Source organism: Camelus dromedarius, chromosome 3, assembly GCF_036321535.1.
Source record: "Camelus dromedarius isolate mCamDro1 chromosome 3, mCamDro1.pat, whole genome shotgun sequence".
NCBI lineage: Eukaryota > Metazoa > Chordata > Mammalia > Artiodactyla > Camelidae > Camelus > Camelus dromedarius.
In genome coordinates, this window is record NC_087438.1 from 15,466,649 (window position 1) to 15,490,527 (window position 23,879).

The 23,879-nt window shown below is 34.7% G+C and overlaps 1 protein-coding gene across 1 annotated transcript in view; it reads right to left on the reverse strand.

The window, feature by feature from the left end:
• Positions 1 to 23,879, reverse strand: part of CDH12 (cadherin 12) — a 236,830-nt gene that overhangs the window by 71,580 nt on the left and 141,371 nt on the right. The window contains exons 3-4 of the mRNA XM_010991419.3: positions 16,355 to 16,474; positions 4,969 to 5,136 (exon numbers count right to left, since the gene is read on the reverse strand). Coding sequence (XP_010989721.1) covers positions 4,969 to 5,136; positions 16,355 to 16,474 — 288 coding nt within the window. The remainder of the gene's footprint in view (positions 1 to 4,968; positions 5,137 to 16,354; positions 16,475 to 23,879) is intronic.

The window sequence follows — 23,879 nt, forward strand, 5'->3', positions numbered from 1 at the left end:
TGTTGGAGACAGTGCTAAGAACAGAAATTCAGCTTTTGCCTTACACTCAGAGGCACCCTTTAGGCACATGCTGGGGGTGTTAACAGTGACTTGCACTTGATCTGCAGGTGGGAAGCAGGCCCTTGGCCAGAGCGTCCAGGTAAGTTCGAAGGTGAGATTTGTAGGTTTTTCACTCCCTACAGTAACAGAAGGAGATTGTGAAAGGGACTGAAGTGACTCTCAGCATAACTACACATATTTACATATTCAGGCATATCCTGGGGACCCAAAATCCAGGAAGTTTTCTCCTATAATATTATTTAATTAAATATATAAATCTATGTAAGGTTGTAAACTCTCAGATTACATATATGTATATATAAATAAATATAAAATATATACAAGCACGTACAAATATTATATACAAAAATAAACTTAAATCATGAGCTTGTATCTTTAGTGGTCAACCTCAGTCATCCCTCTGACAAACATTGGGTGTCTGGCAGAAGGTGAGGGTACATTTTCTAAGGCTACTGTCCAAATTCAATTAATCTCTAGTTCTTTATTCAGAATGACTTATTTACATGGTTTTAACAAGTAGATTTCAGTCTCAAAGCTTACCATTTTCTAAGTATAAAGATGCTAAATGGTAAACAAAGAGAAGTAGACTTTGTGGCCCCATCTGGGTATAACTGGGCTCATGTTGATTCTAATGAAAATCTTTACAAATTACATATTGTAATTAATATTTCTTTAAACATAAATAAGAATAAATTCCAAGTTTTAAGATATTAAAAGAGCCAATCCTGACCTGGATGCCATAAAAGTAATGACAGGATGAAATAAGGAGACATTTAAAGTAAATACATCAATATTTTTCAATAAATAAATATATAGTTACCAACAGTTACTTAATTCATTGACCTGGGCATCCTGTCATCTTTCTATATCATAAGTGTACAATTTAAGAAATAATATATAGTTGGGAATATATATATATTTATGCATACATCAGTAGTCCTGATAGTTTGATAGATCAGATATTGCTCACTGTGCAGTAGGCATTCTCGCTGATGCATTTCATCTTTTAATTTTATTTAGATTGTTTTTATATTAATTTAAAGATAATAACATTTTCCCTGGAATGAAGTCTAATATTTACAAATGTCTTATTTGTTAAATCAACAAACTATATAGTATGGATACAATGATATGTTTTATTGTGCAAGTAATATTTTATTGACTTATAACTGAACCAACATTCCTAAAACTAGAAACTGTCAATATAAACATGTTCGGTAGGTATTTGATTAAAACAGACTTACTTTAAAATAGTATTCTATTTATGACTAAGCGACTATCTTAGAACAATTATAAATGTCCTATTTTCTACAGTTGAACTTATTTATCATACAAACGGTTCTGTTACCCTCTTAGTATGTTGAAAAAGAAAGGGAAAAGAAGCCAGCACTTTACATTTCCTATAAATTACCTCTTTTAATCTAAAATATGAAGTGCTTTATTTTACCTAAGTTGTTTTCTTTTTAATTACAAAACTATTTTACAGAAGAAAGACAGCAACTGAGAGAAGTATTTTGCCTAATGTGAATTAACCACATCACTTAATTGATTTGATCTCATAATGTATGATTTAGGTCAGCTTGTTAGATGGTTTTGTCATTTAAAATTCAAGTAATGGAAATCATCAGCATTTTCCTGTAGCTTATTTTGACAGATGGAGAGTAGGTGGCTGCTATATGACTATATGGAAAGGATTTTATAAAGAAAATAGTTTGTCTTTATATGACTGCAGGTAGAGCTCTTTTAACATGTCTAGTATTATTCCCATTTCTGAAAAAGCATTCCTTTTTTTGTTTGTGGACAGTTCTCTGCATTATTTGTAGGACTTTTTGCACAAAACAGAGGCATCAAAGGCAAATTGTCTTTTAAGAGAAAGAGCGATAAAAAGTTAAGAGTTGAAGTCCCTTCGTAAGATTAGGTCTTGGTTCTCCCACCTAAGGGCTGCATGATCTTTGACAAGTTATTTAGCCTTTATTAATAATATAATCTTGATATTTTATTTCTTAATTGAGAAAACACTATATAATCATTGTAAAGTTAAATGGGAACATATACGCAAATCACTGCATATAACACGTCACTTGGTAATTTGGTCAATATCATTGTCACCATTATCAAATTGAATTGGCAGGAAATTATGATGCCTCAGGAACCATCTATTTTGCAACAATAAAACAGGAAACTAAACTTTCATCATTCAAATGGATATGCCATTTAATATTATTTTATTTCTAATAGATTTATAGAAAGAAATCAGTGGAAATATGTGCTTAACAATGTCATATACATGTATGTACACACAGAGTCAAAATAAATTATAATTAGTAAATTTTAAGAAAGTATCTTGTGCATTTTACATGATAAAAAATGTGGCTCCATGAAGTTAGTCTGAGGGAAGATTTTTTTTCAGTATAATTGCTTAAGAAGTGAACGAATACAGCTAGTTGTAGAGAATACTCTTTTTAAGTTATATTATGTATGAAATATGTTTTCTTGGCTTTTACATTCAAAAGGTTATCATTTCAGTTTGTAATTGTCATATTTTCAATTTAATTGATCCATGTGAGAAATATTCCTGCAAAAAGAGCATTTGCTTCTAAAGAGATGGCTTTTCTGTTTATAAATGTATTGTCTTTTCCTCTGAAGGATGTAATTCAAAATGACAGTATAGTAAAAAGGGCTTGACACAGAGGCATATAAAATTTCAAGGGGATTAATTTTTTATTTATGCAAAATGTGAAAACCGTCTTCTTTTTTATGATTCAAAAATATCTCTCAGCGATTATACTTTCAGGCTATAGTTCAAATATGCATGGAACACAAGAAGAAAATCATTAGATCATAGCAATTTATTTGGTATAACTTCTACCCTCTCATTTCTGTTTATGGTGACAATTTAACATAGGTCTTGTGATTTTTTTTTGCAGATGTGTCTAAAAAATATGGTTTAGAAGTGGCAGATACAAAAAATAATTTTTTTACATTATGTTAAACTAGAAGAAATTTGAATTTTAGATTAAAAAAAAAACTTTGCCAATTGTGTTGATCTTGGGTTAGTTAATCTCTCTGAGCCTCAGTTTTCTTAATAGTAACATGGAAAATAAAGATTTTAGAGGGTTTTTTTTGAGAGAAGGAAAGAAAATAACATTCTTGACAGCATGTAAATGCTCTAAAGGTTCAAATACCCTCACCCCCACAATCTTCCCTAGTGGGGATCATCTAGTTACTCTTAGACCTATAGATTCAATTTTGAATACATTCCAAGCAAGCCTGCTGCTTTATCCAGATTCTCTTTTCACTAGCTAAGATTTGGAAGGGATCTTCCTGTTCCCCAGGACCTGAGCACGCCACCCTGTTTCCCTAACCTTATTCTATTTCTCTCCCATTGAGATATTCTCATTTCCTTGTTGCATCCCAGCCTGTTTGTCTGGATCAGACTTTTACAAACTCCCTTTCATCCATACCCACAAGTTGTTTTCTTTCCGCTGGCCGAGTTTTATACTCCTCATTTGAAAAACTTCACTATCATCCTTGTGAATAAGAATATTGTCACTACCTGGGAGTATCTCTGCTATTTCCTATACCCTAGACCGAACAAATTTTATAAGCACAAGATCCAAAGCAGGACTTAAGCTCCCCATGCCACCTTTTTATATAAAAGTAGAACAATCTTTCAAACTAGTTTCCTCAGTTAGCTACTATAGATTGCCACAAATAAGTAGTAAAAATGTTAAAAATCAGTGTTTTTGAGTTGGGAACATGTTCTTTATTAATGCCATATGCTAGAGAATCAAATGCATTATTTCTTTCTCCTTTTAAATATTTATTTATATTTTTTTCTGTTTCCCTGATTGGAAAAGTAAGGGAAAGTGTTGCCCTAGGATTCTGTGTTATTAATCATAATATATTATTTACTCGCCATTCGTCACATGCATTCCACTGCTTAAATTATGATAATTTCTAATTGCCATTCCTATCACATTTGTCCAGCAAACTTACTTTCTGGTTACTCAGTAAAGATATTTCTATAAGAAAATATAGGTCGATCATTTTAAGAAGAAAGACAAAGTAGAAAACTATGGAAAACCATACAGCTAAAGGAATAAAATACCCATTTAGTTACATATTCTCAGCATTAAATACTTTACCGAATACTCTAATTCTCCTGAAATTAGAAAAAAAAATTTTGTTTTGTGTTTTTAACCATTCATACAAATGAGTATCTATTGACTTCATCAAGTTTCTTATATAAGCAATGATAAAAACATTCAGTTTCTGTATTCTAAGTCCTAAGAACACTAAACTATCAACCTTGAAAATGTACCAGAAATTGAACAGGTACTTATTGGTGTTAAATGTAATACTGCAAAAGAAAACTAGATGTAACACAAGTGAGAAGTATTCATTTTCAGTAAGAAACACAGAGTCCCAAAGAAAATACAGGTGTGAATCATTCTATTATCATAGAAACTGTAGCAATTTTCACCTATTGCAGACTGAAACAAAATAGAACTAAAGTAATGAAATTGCATCACTGTAATGTCATCTAATATTTCCAGGGAAGCATATGGAAATGATTCAACATATATAATTGCTAGAGTGAAGGTAGAGAATTTGATGCAAATATACGCTATAACAAATAGTATGGTGGCATATATGTCTGAAATATATGTCTTAAATTGCATCGTACTTTTCATATTTATATTATTTTTCAACTAATAAGAAATTAGACAAGATTCCAACCTACTGTGAGCATTTTACTTTCATATGACTTGATAACCAGAGTCGTACAATTATTGACTCATCTATCTTATTTTCTATTCAAGTGACACTATGCATGATTCTAATGGAAAAAACAACATTTTTTAAAAAGCTGCACTGATTTAGACTTAACAGGAAAGAACATACTTTTGGGGAATCGAGGTGGATTGTCATTGACATCAGTGAGGGTGATGTTGACTACTGTCGTTCCAGCGAGCCCTCCCAGTTGTCCGCCCATGTCCTTGGCTTGGATGAGGACTTGGTATTGTTCTTTGACTTCCCTGTCCATGTTTGGCAAAGCTGTTCTAATAACACCTTAAGGGGAAAAAATAAAATAAAAGACAAATATCACAAACGTTGTGTTTTCCAAAATAAAATAGTCCACAACAAGGAAGTTATTCTATTTAGGTTCATTAGCAAAGACATGCTAACAAAAGTCCTGTGTATTTTTAAAAGTGAAACACCCAAAATGATAGGTTATTAAATATAGTATGTTAATAACCATATAGTGAAATGCTAAAAGATGGTCATCATTTATTAAGTCAACCAAGTTACACATCATTTATACAGAATGATCCTACCTTTCAAAAAGAATTAAATTGTTAAACAATATATATTTTATATATAGTAAAAAATTGAGTAGTTATGCTGAGCATGATATTTCAAAAAATGCCATATTCTGTAATAGAAAAGAACAAATCTGACTCTGCATTAGATCTGTTCCTTTAGCTTTAACAACTGTCCTGTTTTCTAGGCTTAGTCTTGCTAGCTCTGCACTCATGTAAAGATAACAAGTTGCAAAACAGAGAATAACATTTGTTTTGTTGGAGGTTTTGAGGAAGCTCCATGACCTGGCCCACGTGGACAGCTGCAGGAACAAAGAATTCTTATACCAAGAAGTTAGCAACAATCACCACACCCCCTCCCTTGTTTTTTAGTATAAAAGGGGCCTATACTCTGACTGTAGCAGGATAGTTCTCCAAGACATCAGTCCGCTGTCTTCTGGGTCTGATGGCTTTCCGAATAAAGTCACTATTCCTTGCCCCAACACCTCATCTCCCAGTTTATTGGCCTGTCGTGTGGTAAGTAGAACATATTTGGACTCAGTAATAATAATTCTTCATTCTTATCTATTTTTTAGGACATACATATCACTTCACTTTTTTAAGCACTTGAAATATCTTCTTTGTGTATTTTATTTTGACTTTCAGGATTCATCTTACTTATTTTAGCCACACATTCTTCTTTTCTTAGGTCTCATTTTGCTTTGCCATTGCAGAGATTTTCCCTCCCTTGTCATCATGTTACCCCAGCCTCTAATGGAGAGCTGGTCATTTAGAGAAACTCAGTACGAATGTGTGGACCATCTGACTAGTTCAATGACTGGCTAAATGAATGAAGGAATCTATGAATAATTTATAATCATGAATCATGTGATATATATGCTTATTTATATACCCTACTCATTTTCTGCCCTTGTGTCCAAGCATAAAACTAATTTATTTATATTTATATTTATTTATAATGAAATAGCTAAAACCTCCTGGATTTATGGCAAGCAAATTATGAATAAAATTTATAAAAAATTCCAATCTATATCCAGCGATTTTAGGGAGGGACTGCCGAACATTTGTCTTAAACCCATGTGTCTTTGAAATTATTATTTCTTAAACAGTGTGGCATATATAAGCAACAAAGTTAATATCAACTGTCAACACAAAATGTAACATCCAAATCATAAACTGAATATACATGCTCATTTTATCTGTTCTTTCTGCTATCAACTTACCAGATGATGTTCTGTTACTAATTCAGACTTAACTACAGCCTAAGATTTCTTCTGGCCCTTGGTAGGAAATGGCTGCCATAAAGGCATGTTCCATTTTTTGCTACTGCTGTTTCATCCTTGCACTGGTGCTGACACCCTTTTACTTCAATCTGTTTGCTCTCTCTTCAGCTTGGATTCCTGATGTCTCATTTCTAAGTCTCCTAACTAAGATGCTTCATCTCTGCACCTCAGTGGTCTGGCCCTACATGCCTCAAGCTATATGACTTCAGCCTGCTTTGTAATATTTCTGTTTTCCAGATAAACGCCTGGGTTTAATTCGTATTCATGCTGTATGATGTTGACCAGATTTATCTTTACTCAATTCATTTCCAGTAAGTATATATGAATAATTTTTACTTTACTCACTTCAGTTCTAATATGAAAATTTATAAAGTTTCATATATATATAAACTTGATTATATCTGTAAACATTAAAATTCTATGAAAAAGAGAGCAAGCAGGCATTATTAGATTTATATTTTTTCTGATGATATTGTTAGAATTTTAAGACCGCTAAGAACTCTGCCCTCCTGCTCTGTCTTGTGTCTGATAGGTGATCTACCGGCTGCTTCTAGCCCCCCTTTATGTGTAATGCTGCCCAGTTGGGAGGCTGTCAGAATTTAGAGAGGAAAGGGTGGGAGATATAATTTCGAAGAAAGTCTCCTCCAACGACCATAATGTGCTTCCCCTTCCCTCCACTACTTCCATTAAGAACCACTAACCCAGAGAAAAAAAAAAAATAGGCATTTGTGGAATTTTTTTAGAGTTGAATCCAGGGAATCAGGTAGACTACAAAGCTCACTGTGAGTAGTGAATCCTTAAATACCGCGGTCACTGAAAAAGTCTGGGGAGAAAAATCTCCGTTTCAAAAAGTTACTCTTCTTATGGCCACTGGTTGTGTCTTAACTGCCTAACACTTAAAAGCAAACAAATAAAAATGGAGCGAGGAGGAGACTTGCAAAGGCCTGGCCTAAAGTGCTTCCGCAGCAGAGCGTAACCAGCAGAGGAAATGCTGCATTCTGTTATTGCGGACCTTAGACTCAGGTTCAAGTGGCCATCTCTGTTTTTCAGTATTTGCGTACAAAGATACAGCAACAGCTTTGAGGATAATAATTTAAACTTGAAAAGAAAAAAAAATGCACTTTATGAAACATTATAAATACTCCACAGATACTCTACAGTAGTAATACCACAAACTTGAATGAACTTGAAATAATTCTGAAATAAATCCTATTTTTCAGGAGAAAAGGAGTAGGTAGGCAAGTATATGCTGAATTCTGGCATGATTTGAGTGTCTTGTACCCGACCTGATGAACTTTCCGACATATACAATCAAGATAATTTGAGTAAAAACAAGAATGAGAAAATAGATTTTATTTCTGCCAGTATAAATGGAAATATATGATTGAGAGGTGTGTAACCTTAAATTAATATATCAAAGGATACTAGTGTACCAGGGGATATATTCTCCCTTTGCAATCACCCTTGTGTTGTTTGCATTGTATGTAAGCCCCTCAATTTTGTTGGATCTAAGCTTATTTTGTAAAAAATGGATTAGATAGGTGGATAACTTTGAGATGAAAATAATGTAATGCATAAAAAATCATAAAATATTACATGTGATACTTAAGGATTTGGTTTTACCTGAGTTTTTTTTTTTTCTTTTTTCTTCTTCTTTCTTTCTTTCTTTGTCATTGTAGGGAGGTAATTAGGTTTATTTATTTACTTGGAGGTACTGGGGATTGAACCCAGGACTTGGTGCATGCTGAGCACTCAGTCTACCAGACAGCTATAGTCTCCCCTTACTTGGGTTATTTCTTGAATTGAGTGTTGAATTGCAGAGTTGAAACATGGGATGATAGATTCAGTCAACACTTGTACTAAATAAATGTTTCATTCAGGCACTATTCTTAGGTTTAAAGGTATAATGGCAAACACTTCATCTGCCCCTCCAAGTCCACTTTCTATACTTTTCTAGACTTCTCTCTGCTCTCTGGCTTCCAGTTGCCTTATGCCAATGGGCAGGAGATTGGATGGTGTAAGAATAATGAAGTTGAGTTTTTCTTTCCATGGATCCTCCACATCCCACAGTCTCTCCTGCCATGTTCTCTGCCTGTGTCTCTATCCCATCTCCTTCCTCCAATCCCAGCATGGTAACTGCAGCCATTTCTTATTTCTTCTCCAGAGTCTGCCCTATCCCTTCTGGCTTCCCTACAATCTGCACACATTTTAATAAAGAGTCCTTTTATTAAACTAATCTCAAATTGCCCGACTGGGTATCACCTGTTTCCACGTGGGATGATAATTGATAAGAGTCTCTGTACAAGGTTCTTTCATGGGATGCGCATTTAACGGGTATGTGCTCATGTGGAGTGGTGAGGAGGCCATAAAGAAGCACTTAAATAATTAAGCTAATTTCAGGTGGTGATTAGTGTTATGAGGAAAATGAAATCAAGTGCTTCTGAAGGTAGTATCAGAAATGTCTTCTCTGAGGAAGGACTTTGGAGCTGCAGCCTCAGAGAAGTGGAAGAGGCCAACGTGGCAAGAACACAGAGTGGAGAATCTTGGGGAGGGAAAGAAGGAAGGCACTGCTTGTCCAAAGCATAAAAGAAGAGCCTTCGGAGGCTAATGTGGCTGCAGCACTCCACTGTCTGGAGGGATGTATCAAATAAGAACACAGAGAGTGACAGAAGTGAGATAGTGGTTTTCAAAGATAAGCAAACCCTCTGTGAAGGCATCTTGAAAAATCCACAAGTAGAACTACATCCAACTGAAAGGCTTCTGCATAGCAAAAGGAATAATCCACAAAAATGAAGAGCAGCCTATGGAATGGGATAAAATATTTGCAAATCTTCTATCTGATAAGGAATCCATATCCATAACATAAAAGAACTCATGAAACTCAACAACAAAATATCTGATTTAAAAATGGGCAGAGGAACTGAATAGAAATTTTTCCAAAGAAGTCATACAAATGTCCAACAGTTACATGAAAAGGTGCTTGACCTCAATAATTACCAGGGAAGTGTACATACATCAAAACCACAGTTTGTCACCTTTTGGTTGTTAGAATGGCTGTTATCAAAAAGTCGAGAGTGAGAGATGACAAATATTGGCCAGGATGTGGAGAAAAGAGAACACTTGTGCACTGTCGGTAGGGATGTAAATTGACAGATATAACCACTATGGAAAATAGTATGGAGGTTCCTTAAGCAAGTAAAAATAGAAAAAAATATGATTTAACAATTTCACTTCTGAGTACATATCCAGAGGAAGTAAAAATAAGATCTTGAAGAGATATCTGCACTTCCGTGTTCATTGCAGCATTATTCACAATAGCCAAGGTATGGAAACAACCTAAGTGTCCATCAATGGATGATTGGATAAAGAAGATGTGATATAATGGAATATAATTTAGTAATTCATTCATGAAAATGAAAAAAAATTCTTTCCATTTGCAACAACATGGATGAACATTATGCTAAATGAAGTAAGACAGAGAAAGACAAATACTGTATAATATCATTCATATGTGGATTCTGAAACAGCTGAACTTACAGAAACAGAGTAGAATAGTCGTTACCAGGCGCTGTGGGGTGGGGGAGATGGGGACATGCTGCTCAAAAGGCACAAACTTACAGTGATAAGATGGATGAGTTCTGGGGATCTAATGTATAGCGTGGTGATTATAGTTAATATCACTGTATTATTATATACTGGAAAGGTGCTAAGAGAGTAGCTCTTAAAGGTTCTTATCACGGGAAGGAAATGATAATTATGAGACATGATGGAGGTGTTAGCTAATACTGTGGTGGTGATCACTTTGCAATATATAAGTGTATCAAATCAACGTGTTATATACCTTACTTACACAATGCTATAAGCCAATTATATCTCCATAAAGCTGGTAAAATGCTAACTATTAGTTTGAGACTAGTCAGATAGATGGATGGATAGATGGATGGATAGATAGAAAGATAGATTGATAGATAGATATAGAAAGAAAATGACCAACGGATGAATGGCTACATTCTTCATTCACTGAAGATTAGAGTCCAGAAGAGACCTGTTTGTTTCTCAAAAAAGCAGCCACAGCAGTGAGGTCTTAGCATGAAGCGGGTGACAGAGTCCCTCTAGTCTGAAATCCTCAGAGACTGTCCAGACCACTCAGATGAAAGACCTCACATAATCTCCACCTTCCCACGTGGCCATCTGATCTTCCACAACTCCCTCCCTTGTTCACCAGAGCCTTTCACCCTCTCTTCCCTCCGCCAGAATTGTTCTTTCTGAGATGTAACCATGAACAGCTACTCCACCTCCCTCACATCTGTTGTCAAAGCCATCTTCGCAGGACTACCGGTCACTCTATCTGAAATTCCATACTGAATTAGTTTCCTCTTGCTTCTGTAATGGATTTTTTTTAAGCTAGTACATTCTTAAACAATATTAACAAAAATATGGTGCCCATGATTACACTGATAAGGTGTATAATTAAAAAAAATTGTTGCCAATAATGCATTTTGAGGACAAGAAGAATTACCAGGTTATCTGCAGTAGGAAGACAATTTAAAGACTGTATGGTCCAACTTTGCACCTATAACACACCTTAATTATTCTTTAGAATTTGGAAGTCACTTCCCCCAAAGTTTTTTCCTCAGAAAGTTTCCCCTCTCATCAGTCTACATCTAGCACCCAGAGGTCACACTACGTATCAGAACTGTATCCTAGAAAACCCAAATGTAATCTTCTGAGGACCTGATCTCCTCCCCCATATAGAAGAGGATCTATTTGAGGATGGACTTGATTCATCTCAGTATCCTGGTAGCACAGCACCTGTCAGGCCATTGGTTAAAAATAAATATGCATCAAAGGAATTAATTCTCAAATCCAGCACCACGGGCTCATCGCTCATCGTCTACTGTAACACTTCCAGTAATGTGAAGCTCACAATCTCAGGAGGCGCCCTTCTCATTTATGGACAAGCATTAACATCTTTTTTGTTTGTTTGTTTTGAATGAAACCAAAATTCTTTCTTCCTGTAACTCCTATCAGCCACTGATAGCCCTCTTCCTCTCAGGTAGCACAAAGCATGGCTAGTTCGTCTTCTACACGACAGCTCTGCAGCTTCCTAAGGGCATGTACCACGTCCCCCTGGAGTATTTTCCTTTTGAGCCCAGATATTCTCAGTTCTCTCTGCTGATGTTTGCATTCTGTGGTTTCTAAAATAAGGCAGGTGAAGTTCACACAGAGTTCTCATGAACCGTGACAAGGCAGAGTACAAGGAAACCATTGTCTCCAGAACACGTTTAGACACGTAATTTTACTACATGTGTTAAATATTTCAAAGTAGGGAACAACGTGTGTTGTTTAATCTTAATTGTTTCCCAGACTCATTTGTCATTCCTTCCTTGTATTTACTAGCATCCACTGCTTTTCCTGCCCTTGCTATATCCACAATCAGTCCTGTTCTTAATGCAAAAAGTATTAAAAGAGTGATTACTTTGTGAAGGCAAGTACTCTTATTTCACTCTTGAACATAAAAGAGGATCAGTCTTTCTCTCACCAGCATTGACTGAAGTGTCTTGAATCTTTTACTCTGAAGACTTTACTCTGAATTAATATGAAAAGCGTGTTCAGGCCATAAAACATATTTACATAGTAGTTTATATAAAGAATTAGCTCAAAATACAAAGATTGACCCATGCTTTAATTTTACTCTGGAGTTTTAAAACACTAACACATTTTTTTAAAGCTGAAAAGAGTAAGTATCATAGTGGAGGGGGTTTTACTTAGGATATAAGCTTGAAGATTATAATCTTTAAATAAAAGGTGTAACTGAATTCAGTGAGGTTCAGAAAGCTTGAGAAAGTGTCAGTTCTTCCAGTAACTTTTATCAGATTTCCCAAACAGAAGCTAGGTCAGAATCATAGAACATGAAATATCAGACTAATGAATATAAGGGAAAAAAAGAAAGGAGCTCATGCATGCGACTCATTCTCACTCAGTTGTTTGCATATCAGTTCTATAAATGCACAGGTAAACACAGAAGATGAAAAACAGAAAATACAGAAAAATAAAAATATGCATTTTTGACAATGCATATAAATAAAAAGTCATGGATGCAAAAGTTCTGGAGATGGATGGTGGTGATGGTTACACAATATGGACACACATAATGTCATCAAATAATACACTTTAAAATGGTTAAAGTAGTAACATTTCTGTTATGTATATTTTATCATGATAGAATAATTTAACGTTTGTAGATTCTTTAAAATGTTGAGCTAAAATAGTATTATAATGCTTTCTCAGGTAGAGCTCTGATTATTTAGAAAAAATCAACATATTATCACCACGTGATGCACAAAATAGCACTTTTTACTTATCCAACTCAGACTGGATTTTGAATCATTTAGAGAAAAATTCAAATACTTTAAAGGAATTTTAAATGTAAATCAAGTCATGAGATCAATCATATATAGTAATGTTTGTTTTCCTAAATGGAATAATTCTATTAGCAATGCTATGGAAATACTTAATCACCTCAATTTCATGTATCAAATAAAATATTACAATGCCTATGATTTAACATTTTATAGATTATAAATGCTTTCCTAATATATAACAAACATTAAGTGTAAAGTATATATAATATAATAATATGCTAATTAGACATTTTAATATTTTATAAACATTCAGTATAATAAGGATAAATTTTATTTAATGTTTTATAAATCTACCTACATTTCTGGGTTTTTAAAATACCATTTAATAATTATTTGAAGCATATACATGAATGATTGCAAATTTTAATTCACAATAATTAATCTCTTAGTTAAGCCAAATAATTGCCATATTAGCCAACTTTAAAGAGAACTATTATTTTAGGGCTTATGCCATAGAATTCATCAATTTATATCGCTTATAAATAAACTTGCTGTGTTGATACCTCGGATAGAGATGCTAAGACTGCTTGTCAAACAGCAATACCAATAATAACATTTTAATATCTCATTCTAAATTAATAATAAATGATGATATTTATTTCTTCATAAATATTTAGACACCAGAAGTTTTGATGAGACTCTTCCTTTAGAAATTATTTTAAACTCTATTCCACACTCAAATGTGGAAAATTTCAGATAATATTAGTTTTTCATGCGTTTTATTTAATAATAGCAAAAGGAATCATGAAAGGAAGCTATATGGCTGGAACAAATGGAGGCTATTTCTGAGAAATTGCAATTATCCTTGATTTTTGATTTACTTTTCTCTACCGCAAGGTGATAAATTTGACAAAACATCTTCTTAATGGTTTCTGTGCATGAAGAACTAGTTCTCATCGTATTAATGAAGTCCCTCATCATCCACTCTTTTCCTGTCTAGCGGTCTGGGGCGTTGTTAGTATCAAGACTTCTGTCTCCAGTGAAAATCAATGCTTCAAAAAATCCATTCCATAGTTTATGCCAGAATTGTTTCATCTTCAGTTCTAAATAATAAACATTATATAAAAAATATAAATGCACAATTATAAAAGCCATATTATGAATATACACACTTTTCTGGAAGACGGTACTTTCTAAAGGCATTAGGATTCATCTAAAGTTTGTGATGAACAAATTAGTCAAGGGAAGAGCGAGTGTTTGATTCTTATAACTGCTGTCTGTCCAGCATTCATTTGGCCAAAGCAATTGTATTTTGCACCCATGCTTTATGCTGAAATTCATCTTTATGTGATCTTTATCTTGCTTTTTTTAAGTTAGATATTGTCTCCATCTGTAGTTATTTTGCCAATAATAAATATCTGATCTTTCTTCTGCCACATTTATTCTGAGTATAAACTCATTTACTCTAAAGAGTTAATTACTGCAACTCAGTAAGTATATTCTAATACCAAGCCTCTTTCCTCACCCATCTCTACACACCTTCCTTTCTTTTTCTCCCATCCTCCCTGTGAGAAATGCTCCTCTGAGGCTGAAGTGATCTAAGAGAACTATTTCATCAATTTGGAAAATAGAATTGTACCAGAAAAATAACCCATAATGTCCCCATCTAATAAAAGGATGTAGATAATCTCTTCAGCATTTGTTTAAACATTTGGTCTATTGTCCAAACCTTCTTAATCCCTCTGCAGCTTTGTATGATCATAAACTTAATTGAATAACTTCCCCAAATTTTTATCAGCAATTTTTTCCCTTTTTCCACAAATATATGATTTTCTCAAAGGTAAACCACCACCACCACAAAACTTCCTTAAAACTTGTATTGCCAAACATTCTCTTCTCTTATCTTCACTGCCTACTTCTTGAAAATAATTTACATTTTAGGTGTAATTTCCCCATCACACACTCTTAACATTCGACACTCTGGCTTTTGGTCTCTGAGCCTATTTCCAAACCAAAAGAGCTTCTTTGTCCTAAACTTTTCTGGACTTTCTTCAGCACTGACGTTCCCTTCTTAAAGGGAACGTCCTTACTACAACCTTCTCTTTTTTAGGTTTACAAAAGGAAGCAATTCCCAGCCTCATTCCCTTAACATTTTGATGGCTTGATGAAGAGGGTGAGAAGTGAGGAAAGAATGGCAGATTCACTTGACAGAAAGTTTGCAGGTTCTTTATTTCCACTTAATTGACCTTTTGTTTACAGGCAACATCAATCCATGGTTAATTATTAATTAACCTATATCTAATTGGTATTCCAGATTTTAGCACACACTTTGGAGGAAGTATAAATTTTTAAATGTTTAACCCATTTGCACGTATAGTGTAGGAAGCAAATACCTCTTAAATTGATGTAGTTCTTTAAAGATCTATTTGCAAATTTTAATAATAACTTAGTTTACTTTAAACTAATGTAATAAATAAAGTTGAATTCAATATGCAATATACTGTAATGCGTTATATAAGAGTTGATAAAACAACTGTCATCACGGAGTTTCTGCTTTTACTGTGACATGGAACACCTGCTTTGATCACTGGTCAGCTTGACTGGATCTCCTTAAAAACTCTCCTCATTCAAAAACAGATTCTCTAGAAACAGGGGGTGCTTTATTTCATTTTAAAGGGAATACAAACTCTTCCTGCGGGTTCTCCTGCCTTCCTTAGATTCTATATGGGACATATATACTGGGCTTTGAAAACTGGAATTTAAATGGTTTGACTTAAAAATGAGTCTGGCTTCAAAAACACAGACCAGAAGAATGAGTGATCTTGGTATTTAAAGTTTGTCAGCCCTCTTCTTTCCCCTACTGGAAGTATAAGTCTGTATTTATCCAAACTCACCATCCAGAACCCTTGATGAAGATAAGAAGAGAAGTTCCATAATATTGGGTTGATAAGGCCCCAAACTGAATATTAGTGAACCCGACCAAGAACAACCCAAATAAAAAGCAATTTTAGCCAGAAGAAACAAAAAACGAATATGCCTGGACTTCTGAAAATTTAAAGTAAATCATACAGAAAATTCCTAAATAACAAATTCAGACTTTGCACATACAGGTGAAAAAATTTATATTTATACCAATTTCAGTCCAAAGGACTTAGTTCTGCAGCAGCAAGGTAAGGTCCCATCTTCCTTTGCTTCATGGGCGGCAGCACACTGAATCTTTATTGCAGTGTTAGAATAGGCAACTTCCCATGCCAAGATGTAATTAACATTTAAATATTTGAAGGGGAGGTGATAATGTTGTCTCTAATAAAAAAGTTACCTGTCTTGGGATCAATAGAGAAATAAGGTTGTCCCTGAAGAATGCTGTAAACGACTCTGGCACTGTTTCCATATGTTGGGTCATCTGCATCCGTTGCCTTGACCTGGAGCACATATGCACCTGGAAAATAAGACAATATGACTCTAGCATCTCTGTTTTACAGAGCTCAAGGTCATGTCTTTTATCTTCTGGACTCCATTTTCCTTTGGAATTTGGCATTAGTTAATTCTGTGGGTATATGATGTCACTGAGAATAACTTAAAGATTATAACCAAAATGTTGGGCAACAATATTAGCTATTAATGCAAATGATGCATAATTTTAATATCTTTTTAAAAGCTGGGTCCATGGGGAGGGTATAGCATGAGTTCCTGGGTTTATTTCCCAGTACCTTTATTAAATAACTAAATAAACCTAATTACCCACCCCCCCAATAAAAAAACATTAAAAAAAAAAAAAGCTGGGTCCATTTCCAGTAGCTAGATTATTGACTTGAGAGTCATCACAATAGCTTTATTGATTTGGACACCAAAGAAAACTTGACACTGCTTACATTAGCTCATCTGCTTATTGCAGATGCTTTAACTGCATGATTGAGTATCAATAGAAAAGCTAAAAGGTTTAAAGGCTTACTGAACTTTAAAGGGTGTAAGTAATTTGCAATTGCAATTTAAAAATCAACAATTACATACTAGCTTAGGAAGCCTTTAATTAGGATGGAATAGTTGAGAAAAAGAGAAACGGAAAATAATTGCAGTTCTAGCAAGAGAAGTATCTTTATGCCTCCAGACTGAATTAACCTAAGTGTTCACTGACATAGGAAAACTTTAAAGGCAATCCAAATTATCTGTAGCTTTTCTCATTTTTTGATACTTGGCCATATTACTTATGTTCTAAGAGAATATGATGGGAGATTTTTTTCAGTATTTTTGTCTTATATATTCATAGTCATAGTTAAAGTTTTTGCTAAGAACTTTTTGGGTATCTCTTCTTAATGTCCATACAATGTTACTATTCTGAGTTGCGAACAAAGCAAAGTCAAAAGTATCAAATTTAGTATAAATAAAATAATAAGTCGCTGATGAAGGAAGGAAACGCCTGCTGATCATAAAGGGAGTGATATGTACATCCAAGCTTCTACAGTGGCCAGAACGCCCTTCACCTCCGGGAGGCATTCAGTATAACTGCTTACTTTTGAGAAAGCAGAGTTTCCATTCCATTCAGTTTCTCATTCAGGCTTTTCTCTTAAGTCAGTGCAAACTGGGAACAAGCTCAGTATTAGGTTTGCTCTAAAAGGTAAGAAAATGAATCATCTCCACCTCTACTTTTTTGTTAACTGAAGTGTTAGAAGGTGAAAAAAGTACAAAATCATAATTTTCGGCAGATGACAAATGCTTTATCTTAGGATGCACTGGTGAATTCTAGCTGTATCAACAGATGAAACATGTGGTTTATTACAACAGCCTTTCCCAGGAAAGTAAACTACTAGAAGGAAAGCAGGCAAACATTTCTAAGAGGGCAAGAGTGATAACTGAGGCACCCACCATCATCCATCATCATCATTATTGTCATCAAAATATTTGCATCATCACTAGTAACTGACAAATAGGCACTGATAGGCATCAGGGACATGTATTAAAGATTCCTCAAAACCATGTCCTCCTTAATGCTGTAGGCATGAACAGTTGCAAGAGTAAATTCCCTTCTTTCCTTTCATCTTCTGAGTAGCAATTTTTCCCCCCAGAAAAATCACTCACCTGAATCTTCGTTATCACTTCATCACACATATGTAAAGTCTACAAACACTCAATAATGCCCAATTCTAGACACAAATATTGCAGTTGAAAAATCTGTAGATTGTTTTACTTTGGGGATATCTTTGAAGAAAATGTTTATCTTCTAGAAAATATGTAGTAACAAATTTCATAAACTTTTATCTGTCACCATAGGCTCAATGCAAAATAGAAAGATGAATCAGATAGTATCTTTTCTTTTACATTTTTGTTGTTAATATTAATATGAACCTTCATTAAGAAGGCAGAAAAATATTGTCTTCCAAATGTATATTAAATTTTTGTTAATCACTTTTAAGCCCAAATGTTAAAGGAGTGAATTGAGAAGTATTCCCATAAGTTATAAAAGCAGCAAATATGCATAATTCAATTTCACTTTGTCCAACTGTAAATGATCCAACTCAACTGGGTAACCAAAATAATGGCACTTGTTTTAACCGCAGTATCATATATAGTATCAAAAATGGTCATCTGCTCAGCTACAGTAGAGATTAACTATGGTTTAGTGAAAAAGCAGATTCCAGTGTAAGTTATCCACGAGTACTTAGAGCTACCTCTATAGATGTTTACAAAAATGCAGTTAAACATTATTACATCAGCTTTTTTGCTGGCTGTTCCATGGCTTTCACCAAACTAATGCAAAAGAGAGATTTCATAATCTCTTCATTAAGAAGACTCAATGATTTCCTGAAGCAGATACATCTCCAAAGACCTCCTTCCTCAGTGCTTGCAGAGCGCACCAGTTCCTGACACTACTAAACATGAAGTACCCAAGAGGTAGGAGCAGGAGGTTGTGGTTGGGAGCATGTTTAGTGTGAAACAAGGAAATAACATAGTCAGTGACATCCACAAAAACAGGAGTGGTGTTCTTGTGTGTAGCAGTCATCCTGGAGTTTGTTCTCCTATCACTCAAATCCAGGTGACAATGGAATCATTCTAAACGTTGATGATCAGAGAGATTGTAACTCGCAGGGAAACCATTCCTTTACAGTCAGCTGGAGATGAAGTTCAGAATGTGCAATCGAGAGAATTGGATCACGTCAACTTTCCACGTAACACTGCTCTGATCAGCAGTAAATTAATTAGTGTAATTTTAAGTAACAGTTAAAGCTAATATTAAAACAATTATTTGATAGTAATAGTTCAATTCTAAATTTTAAGTGGTCAAGGAAGAGAAAAGTAGATCACTCATTGAGAGTTATATAATCCTCATGAATGAAGAACAGGCATTAGGAGAAGCCCATGCGATATAAACCACAAACTAAATAAGGTTTTCATTAAAACACCTAGATAGCTGTGAGTTAGAGTTCAGATAAGAACCAAATTAGATATCAGTTTAGTATACACAAATGTATATACTAAAATATATTTGAAAAACTAACTCCAATAAACCTTTATACCACCATAAAATTCTGAATAAAAAACTTGTTAAGAATACATTGCCCACATGAATTAAATTAGTCAATATTCTTTAACCATTTTTCTTGAAAACACCAATAAAAGGCATAGCATTTGATTTAGTATTTCTGATTTGAGAATTCATACACATGTCGACTTTGATCAGGCATAACCCATACACAAACACACAGAGCAGTGTGACGGTTTCTAGGGACTTCTCTCAAAGTTACTAGCATGTATTCATCCATTCAGTTAGTTATTCTTTTAACAAATATTCACTGGTTTCCTATGACATGCCAGGCACACTGCTCAGGGTGCTAGGAAAACACAGTAGAAAAAATTGAGGGACCCACCCAAGTCCTCAAGAATTCTATCTAGAGGGGAATGGTAAGAGAAGCAGATTTTAAAATAAACAAATATATAGATGTAGTTGTAGAGAGCTATATAGCTATAAAGACAAAGATACAGATGTAGATATAAATGTAGAGAGCTATGATATCTCATTATGGTGAGTGCTAAGAAATACACTGAAGCAGTGTAAGGAAGTAGAGAGGGAAAGATGAGGGGCTGTTTCATATGGCGATCAGGAAAAGCAAACTTTAGGAAATCTCATTTATGTGGAGACCTAAATAAAGTGAGTTTTTCTTTTTCTTTCTTTTTTTTTTTTTTGAAAACTCAGGCCATGTGCCAAGGCAGTTCTAGGTACAAAGATGTCCTGAGGCAGGGGGCTTGCTGAGTGTTGAGAGGGACCTCAGGGGCCCCCTCACTGTAGACTGAAACATGATGAAAAAGAGAGGTCATGGAGGAGACACCATTTTAGAACCTCTTTCAGGAATATTCCAGAATTTAGCTACCCTTCCAGCAACTATTCATCTCATTATAACTATCTATCTACTTAAACTACTAACCTATTTTTTCAATTTTTATTTACATGAAGGAGATGAAACTACTCACGTGTTCTTGAACCTTACTTTCCTCAGTAAGTAACATACTGGGCAGACATGTTACAAAAGCATATAACCATTATTAAAGTAATAAGCACATCACCCTCACTTTTAAACACTCTCCATTTGGTGGGCACTCCATTTAGACAATTTTGTGAGATTTTTTTTTCCTATTACAAACAATTTTGCAGTTAGTGAATTCTTACCATTGGGATCGCTGGGTCTAAAACGTATGAATTCAACATGTTGATAGATATTGAGGCCAAAACACTGCCTCAGTTTACATTCTTACCAGCCCAGCGTATTTTCCAGCATTCTCACCAGTCTTCATCGTTCCTGTGTTTATCTTTTCATATTAGGAGTGAACTCCCCCTGTGTTTATTTATCATTTTTATTTTGTGTATGGGGGGAGTGTATGTAAGCTATATTCGCCTTCTTAACCTGTTCTGCTTTTGTAGTTTGTATCCATCTATTGGAAGTATCTTCACTAGCTTACATTGACTTAGCTTATTAAAGATAAGTTTTTAATTTTGTGGTCACTGTAAGTGGTGTTCCTTTATGTGTATTTGTTTACCTATATCTGCATGTGTGTATACCTACCTTAAAAATGGTATTTTACAACCGTGTTTGATGAGATTAGGAGGTTTAATTATCTCTTCTTCTTAAATTCTACACAATGAGCATGTGGATTCTGGAGCCTAGAGTTGGCAAGCCAGCTGTCTTTCATAATGCAACCACGCAAGGGGTACTTCTGCTTGCATGTGCAAAGTGTAATAGTTATTTATGCTTTATTTGATTTCATTAAAATGAATATTATCAATGGAGATAAATTTCAAAAATAGTCTGAGATTTCACAGTGTCTGCATTTCACAATCGAAGAATTGAGGCCCAATGATATTAAAGTCATTCTTACTGACACTGAAAGGCATTCTCGTACGAAATAGTAGAGAGGCAGGAGTGGAACTGAGCCCAACTGTCTCATGATTTCAGCTAAAGTGGGCAATTCATTCCTTCTTTCAATCAAAAAATGTTCAGTGGTCCCCACTAAACACCAGGTACTGCTCTCAACATACAATAAAAAACAATACACTACATAATAATTTATTCTGTCAAACACCACTTCCAGCATGACAGGCTTCTATTCTATGTATTTTTTTTTGCATTTAGGTATTAAATAAGGAAATCTACTAAAATACATTGAAAATATAAGTGGATTATATTGAATTTATGGCATATATATATATATATTTCCCAGATGTGTAAGAACATTCTATTCATTGAATATATTCTTTGAATATATTCTTTGCTTTTTCGTTACCCCTGCAGCTGTCTCAACTGGTTTGGATCCTCACTCTCAAGTGCAAGGTTCAAAAACATCTTATTGCTTCCTTGTCCAGTATCTTTTACACGGGACTGTCAGAGTCGTTGTCCCATAACACAAGATCATCATGTTACTCTCATTCATTAAAAAAAAAAAGTTAGGATTAGGAAAAAAAAAAAGCACTTCTAATGAGTTTCTATTCCTGTTGAAAGAAACAGTATCTAAATTCACTGATGTGCTATGAATAGCATGACATGAATGAGTTTCATTATCCTTCCCAGATTAACTTCCAGCTGCGCGGCCGAGACCCTGTGGAGTGACGGTACATACTCATTCATTGTTTATTTGAGGCTTTCACACCTCTGCACTCCCTCTCTGGTGAGCCTGCTACCTGTAGGCCATTTGCTTCCACCATGTGGGGAAACCCTACTCACTTCTGATTTCCCAGCTCCACTGCCACTTCTGTGAATCCTTATTTTTCTGCTCCCGAGCAGAAATAATTTGTCCACTTCTCTGTCCTCCCACCAGCCTCAGCACATTTTAATTTTTTTGAAACTCTATACATCATGTGTTCTTCTCATGGACTACAAAGTGTTTTACATCAGCAGCCTTTCCACATTCGTTCTTTGTACATCTCACATCTGTAGAAGTAAGTCCCAAATAGATATTTATTGGTGAATACTTATAATACTCACATGTACACACAAAAACACAAACACTAAACACACAATATTCTAAATGGGCAACCTCACACCTCATTATGGCCTTTAGAGTCTTTTTTAAACAGTAAATTGGGAGTGTAACTTGTCTGGAAGTTCTAATGTACATCACTGTTCACATTTAAGAAAGCAGAATCAAAAATGAATGGTAATGCATTTTTAAAAAAATCACATAAGCAAGATTTAGTCACAATATGGGGCACAAACCTAAGGGAAGTCAAGATAAATTCATTCTCTGAATAATGTTAACCCTTGTCAGGACTGATTCATAACACGATGAGAAATAAAAATTTAATGTAGCATATCATTTTCTCTTTGTCTTTGCCTTATGTATACACTGCATTGTAACCAAGAAATTATAACAATTCGAGTTTAGAAGTTATAGAATTATAAGTATACTCAAATTTGTGTTCAAACAGGATTGAACAATAAATGTACATTTTACAACATAAAGAAGACATTAAGCAGCAGAGAATGTAAAACTGATTTTCAGAATCAAGCCGGGTAGAGGGAGTAAATGAGTGTGTGTGCACACGCGTGACGTGCCATAAAGCCATAGGATACTATAAGACGTTGAAACATGAGTTCTGCTAAAAGGGAGCTTAATTACAAAGTAAAATTTAGCACAGATGCACAGCAGGTACGCTCAGTCTTTAAAGGAACTGGGTCTTTAATCAATTTTACATTACATTTCACTGCACTGCTTGTGAACACTTGGCTCTTAGCTTCTGTCTGTGGATTCTCTTATATTTGCTGCTTAAAGTTGTAAATGGCTCCTCCGTCCTCTGTATCTGCAACCAGGAGGGAATATAGAGATATTTACAAGGATTATTAGGAACATGGATTTTTGGGGTCCGTCCTAAAGTCTGATTGAATTGTTTTTAGGTGTGGCAGATTTCAGAAATGCTTTATCTGAAAATGGCTCCAATGAGCAGCCCTGGTGGAGGAGCCCAGTCCTGCACAACTTCTCTAGCAGATTTCTCCAGTGAGGAGAGACTACGTCGCTTGCCATCCTGTTCGCCATCTTCATCTCGGGAGTCATGGTGCCCACGCTTGAATCCTAGATCGACCACTCGCTAACTGTGTGACTTTGAGCAAATTACTTAACCTCTGTTTCAGTTTCCTCATATTCAAAAGAAGTGAAAAAAAAATAGTACCTATTTTCTATCAGTATTAAATGAGTTAAAATTAATACAGAAATAGAATAAGGTTTTCCACATAGCATGTGCTATTTGAGTGTGTGTAAAATAAATAATACGTACTCACTGTTTATTCCCCTAGGGTGAGAAACTCTTAATGTGTAACACTAGTATGATTTCTATCTTCAAGTCCCATACCTTAATATTCAAA